Below are 5,800 nucleotides of genomic sequence, written 5' to 3'. Positions count from 1 at the left end.
TTTGGTAGCGGTTATTATTAAAATATTTATTAAAAAAGGATTAAAATAGAAAAAATTCCGCGGCTAGGCCATCCCTTCTATCTCTGATGACATCATACATGCCATGGCAATGGCAAAGAACGCATTGTTTCAGTGAACATGCACCGAAGCATCATAGTTGACCACAATTATTGAAGCTGCCGCAGACGCCTCTGGCATGATGCACGGCGGCACAGCAAAAACCGGATGAGCAAATCCAAATCACTCAGATTGTCAATTAGCCTTTTCCTAACCAAAACATGACAGAAGTTAAACAGATGGGAACGTATATAATAATAACATGCCATGAGCGTCGCTCCTGTAGTCGTGTTGTTACAAGGCATTGCAACAGCAGCATGTAATAGGGATTTCTCGCTTAAATCTCGCTGGTACACCAAATCCTCACGAGCTACCAAAAGGTCCGCAACCGTAACAGATGAAAAATCCCACTGCCCATAAGATCATGGCTTCAAGACTTTCGTCGTTGGGCTTCAGACAGCAAGATCTGTAGGCTTAGTTATAGTTTTTATCCTTGGTAAAAAAAAGGAACTCCTAAATACAAAAGGAACAACTTCCCAGCACAGATCTGGTAGGATGAACAATGTGAACAGCTCTGAAGTCTGTACGGGCAGCAAAAGACAGGCACAAAAATGTGATGGCATCATATGCTGGAAAACACATGTGATGGCATCATATGCTGCAAAACACTGACAGTCATAATTCTCTAGGCAATGCAGCCATCGGACATTTTCCTAAGGTGTTCCACAGAATGTAATCTCCAGAAGAAGCCTGTCAAAGGGGTGAACAACACACACATCATGTCAGTTGTCAAAAGACCAATATCTCATCAATGCCGCTCACAGTCAGACAAGCACTCTTGCAACTATTAGTCATAACCAAGTGAATTCAAATTTAGACAGATCAGGCAAATAGTAAGTGTTTTATTGCAAAATGGAGTAATGAAAATATCAAGTCTGCTTTCTGAAGAAGAAAAAAAACTAAGCAGGCATGAAGCTTAAGAGCGCATCAGAAGAATAGTTAACCACCAAAGCCACTTAAACTAGCACGCACTGTACTTTTTTTTTTCAGTACTAAACTGCTACAGAGACAGCTTCGCTTCCTCTGGTCTCTTGGCGGCTTTTTACCAAAAGTTTGTAATTTTCTGAAACTTAACAGAAATAGAAATGACAGGAAGTTCTCAAGTGGCCATTCTATAAAGAGATGTTCTTGTAAGAGAAGCCACAAAAAGCACCGTGGTGGCACATCAAGTGTGTATAAGTTTGTCACTATCTCCGTACTGACATAACAAGCTCATTTAGATGCAAGCATACACAACTGTAGGGTGACAGAAGATAATACAAAATAAACTCACTATCCAATTTCAGCAGGTTCACTATTTAATGGTTGATGGAGCAAAATTGTATAGCTTTCAAGATTACGATACCTGCATTGAGTATTCAGCTGGGGCCTTTACAGAAGGATAGACGTTTACCTGCAGGAGGTCATTAAAGCATCAAAACATGATGTATTTTGGTTCATCTATATATTTCAATAAAGCATCAGATACAAAAAAAAACTTCTAGCACTATCACAAGTGCACAACAACCTCAATACCTATTCTATCACCTGTGCAGCAGTATAACATCATCACGCTGACAAAAAAACAGGGCCTTTTAAGGTGGAGAGCGTTTAAGCAGAAAATCTTGAGTAAAGAAATTCTGCCTGACTTCAAACTGAGACATGATTTTCTCAGACTTGAGCTACTACCAAAATAACACAACATTTTAATCTAGATGCTGTGGTTTCCATAGGTGTTTGTGGGAAGGTGGCTAGATAAATCTGTAAACACATGTGACATGTTGAGGTGTGATTGCCATTTTGCGACTTAACAAAATGCAGTGATTATCAACAATATTTCATTTTAGATATATAAGCCAATAAGTTTATGAACATAATTGTCTACCAGATCTGTGGATCGGATAATATGTTTAGCCAAAGAATGGATTTATTGATAACAGCTCACCACAGTTGAGTGAGAAAGGTAATTTGTAACTTACAGATTTTGGATCAATTGTAAGACCAGACAGCGTGCCTCCAGTGATCTTAAAAGAAACCTACAGAAGAGGTTCATAATCAATCAACTGAGAAGATAGAAACCTAACAAGAAACTAAAACAAAAGAAAAGACAGACAAAAGAATCTAGGAAAGTCTTTGGAAATTCAACAGCATGAATGCATAGAAGGATAAACAGGTCCCACATACCCACCGGCATCACCAATATACTCCTAGTTGATATAAATGAAGTGTAATACTGATTTCCAGTTATATTTTTATCAGCTTTGGGCCTAGATACCATATGAAGAAATAATACAGAAGTCAAGTGTTTCAGTCCTATATGAACCAACATAGTTAGCTATAACTTACCAAGCTGAAAAAGGGAATATGACAAAGGAGATCAAGCATACCATTCCCAGTGTTAGAATATGCGCCTATAGGGCCGGCCACATGGGCCTTGGCGCCCACTGCCTGGTGGCTGGGTTGCCTCTAGGGAATAGTGGTAGATGATTACAGATTAGGCAAGGATCTCCGTTGAAGAGGTGTGTTCTATAAACCCTACTTGATCCTTGCCTATATATTGTACCTCTCTTGTACTCTATCAATCAATCTACTATTTCCCTGTGCCATATTCACTTTCACCCAGGTACGGTACCATGTTCAAAACAAAAGGAACTGATAATAAGTTTTCTCAAGCTCTCATAGTACACCGTTTGGTAGAGGAATACCTTAGCATAATTATACGCTTGCCAAGACAATGGCTCTTCTAAATCAACTGCCTGAAGATCCTTATTGATTTTTTCCATGATGTAGTCATCCAAACTAGCTCCATTCTTAGCGTTATCTTGCTCACTATCACTATCTTCAGTATATCCAGTGCTTGAAACTGATCGAAATGATGAATTTATTCTCTGTACTGTTCTAGGAAGAAATTTAACAGTACCAGGGAAGGTAGCCTCAATGCTCCTACCACTGAGTCCCCGGCCGCTTGAAACAATTCTCCATTCAATTGAATGCTCTGTCATTGAAACTGTCCCAATCGATGGATTTCCGTCATACGATGCAACTCTTCTTCGAGGGAATGGCATTGTAATCATGCAAAAGTCCATAATGAAGGGAGACTTGTAACCCTCCATCAATGTCAGCTTAAATAGAAAAGCGCCTTCATTTTCAGAAACCATGGATAACTGGTAGAACCCTTTAACAGGAGGAGCAATGTTGCATGGTGCTTGATAATGCATCAATACAAAATTTCCTAATGGTGGCTGAAAAACCAGGGTTTGCTTATTAGCAGTGGGCTCTGAAGCTTGAACACAATGATGGAATGATGACACCTCGACATGAGTAGTTTTTAACCCAGTCAATGGCAAAGAAACATCAGGTAGTCCTTCAAGTTCAGCCCTACAGGTCACTTGTCCTGAAACAGAAAGGAAATCTGGTACATCATCACGGTCATACAGTGCAGCATTTATAGTCTCCAGGCTAGTAAAGATAATCCTTTGCCTCCCTTTGTACAGGTATGGCTTCCAGGCAGGTTGTTTCTGGTCTGTTGGAAGAGGATCACCAGAAAATCCAGTAGTTCTAATCGAAGTAACATTGGCATAATTGAGATCCTGAGGCGTGCCTGCCAAAACAAACTATTAGCTAAGTTGGTTCATTAGAGTATAGATCCATGAAGAAGCTTTACAAGAGAACATGAAGTATTATATGCCATGATAGGAGGCTTTGTTAACACTAACCAAAAGGCATTGCACCAATGATGAAGTTCCGCAGTAAATCCTTGTCAAAAGGCCTTACACCACCTTTTAAGGAGTCTGATTGAGCAGCACCAACAGGAGAAGAGAGTGAAGCAGTTGGTGCTGCAACAGGTGCGGCAATAGGCTTTGCTCGTGCTGAAATGCCTATACTTCCAGTCAATGAATCCAAGAGTCCACCAACAGACGGCCCAGAGCTAACGATCACCTCAGGTTCAGCAATATCACCAGTAATTATGTCCCCAACAACATGAGTAACCATAAATGCTCTACATTGAACATAAAGAGCAAGCGTGCAAGCTAGTTAGGTTGCTGGTGTTGAACTATATCAACTTTTCATGTAACGATCATGATTGTTAATAAAATGTTAAAGATGTCGTTATATCACTTCCAAAAAATCTTAAAGGGGATCAGGGGCTTTGCTCTCTGTTTCTTAAAAATCTTGCACAAGTTTTTATACATTTGATTTGATGAAGTGCTGGTTGATTGATGGTCAACAGAATGAAACTTCAATAAAGAAGAACATAAAAATATAGTAGGTAAGCAAACTTACATTACCCTGTTATGCATGGAAGATTGAACAGGATAGAAGAAAGATTGCCGTTCTCCTTGGCCGAACTCCCACAATCAGACCTTTTCAAGAGATTCTCATATGCTCTAAATGGCTGAGGATCCACCAGAGGCAACACAAGGACATAATACCCTCCACGCTTTTGCAGAACCACAGGCCACAGCATAAAGCCATCCCCTTCCTCTTTATCCAGGCGTAGCGAGATAATGTGGCGGGTAATTGGATCATCAACCCAAGAATCCAGTCCCACAGATGATACGTTTGTACGGATGCCTGAACCACGTGCAGTGCCCTCCCTGCAGAGCGTCAAATGTCTGTCAAATATGTATCACATCTCACCCAACAGCATTACTGAATTATGCCACAACAACACAGGCTTACCTACAGTTTCAGAGAATGAAGTGCAGAAATTAATCGCAATTCTTGTAAGAACTGTATCTACTTATTTGTTTGCTGCTATACATGCATTAGGAGCTTTCAGATTGTAGTATGTTTTTAGACAAAAAAAAAGGGTACCATTTTATCATTAATCAGAAACTCTGAATAATGTTCTAACACCCGTCCCAATTCACTTGTACTCACAAGTAAAATCCAGTAACTGGTATTTAAACATCCACAGCACAGAAAGCTAGCTCAAGGACCAAGAGAAAGACAGAGCGAACCTTCTCCGGCGCTCGGCGAATGCAGCGGCGACCTCGTGGTCGGCGGGAAGCAGCAACGGCGCCGCCCCGGTGCCCCTCCGGCCTCCCTCTCCATCGCCTTCCTCCGCCTCCCACGCGGCACGCCACCGCTTCTCCACCACCGCGAACCGCCTGGCGCAAGGGAGGAAGAGGTGAGCCCCATGGGATCAGAGGGGCCAAATCCTGACCGGAAAAGCTCGGATGGGTACCTGGAGAAGGCTACGCTGTCGTTGGGCGTGAGGATCCAGATGGCGCGTACGCTGCATCCGCCGCCAGACATGGCCTACTGGGGAATGGCTAGAAGGGAGGAGGAGCCGTGCCGCTGACGCTGCTGCGGGACGAGGTCGGAGGAGGAAGACGACTCGATGGGCCGAGTAGGATGCTTTTCTTGAATGTGAGAGTTGGAAGCGCAGAAGGCCCAACAGCCTAAATCTTAAGGCACCAAGCGTTCAGCGTTGGGCTGGGCAACCCATATGTGGGCCCATTGCCTCCAGGCCCCGACGCCCCTTCAATTTTTTTCTATATTTTTTATTTGCAAATCTTTTTGCTAAAAAATATGTGGTGTTCGTGTTTTTTAATAGACATGGGGCATAGATTTATACTGGTTCAGACACTGGTGTTATCATGGATGTTGTATTGCTTATGTATCATGCGCTAGGGCTAGTTGCGGAGTTCAGGATTGGTACTATATATTTATTTATGGGTTGTGGATCTATTCTGGA

General features: G+C 42.0%; 1 protein-coding gene across 1 annotated transcript; it reads right to left on the bottom strand.

Moving 5' to 3' along the window:
• Positions 1-295: 295 nt before the first annotated feature.
• LOC136508150 (AP-5 complex subunit mu-like) lies at positions 296-5,462 on the bottom strand. The gene is made up of 8 exons (XM_066502778.1): positions 5,288-5,462; positions 5,061-5,210; positions 4,386-4,694; positions 3,813-4,096; positions 2,802-3,697; positions 2,076-2,132; positions 1,463-1,510; positions 296-807 (listed from the first exon to the last, which is right to left on the bottom strand). Exons 1-8 carry the CDS (start codon positions 5,356-5,358, stop codon positions 733-735), a joined length of 1,890 nt encoding a protein of 629 aa, XP_066358875.1. The 5' UTR covers positions 5,359-5,462; the 3' UTR covers positions 296-732.
• Between the last annotated feature and the right edge of the window lie 338 nt (positions 5,463-5,800).

Source organism: Miscanthus floridulus, chromosome 15 (assembly GCF_019320115.1).
Source record: "Miscanthus floridulus cultivar M001 chromosome 15, ASM1932011v1, whole genome shotgun sequence".
Taxonomy (NCBI): Eukaryota; Viridiplantae; Streptophyta; class Magnoliopsida; order Poales; family Poaceae; genus Miscanthus; species Miscanthus floridulus.
This window is presented reverse-complemented; position numbering and strand designations above follow the sequence as displayed.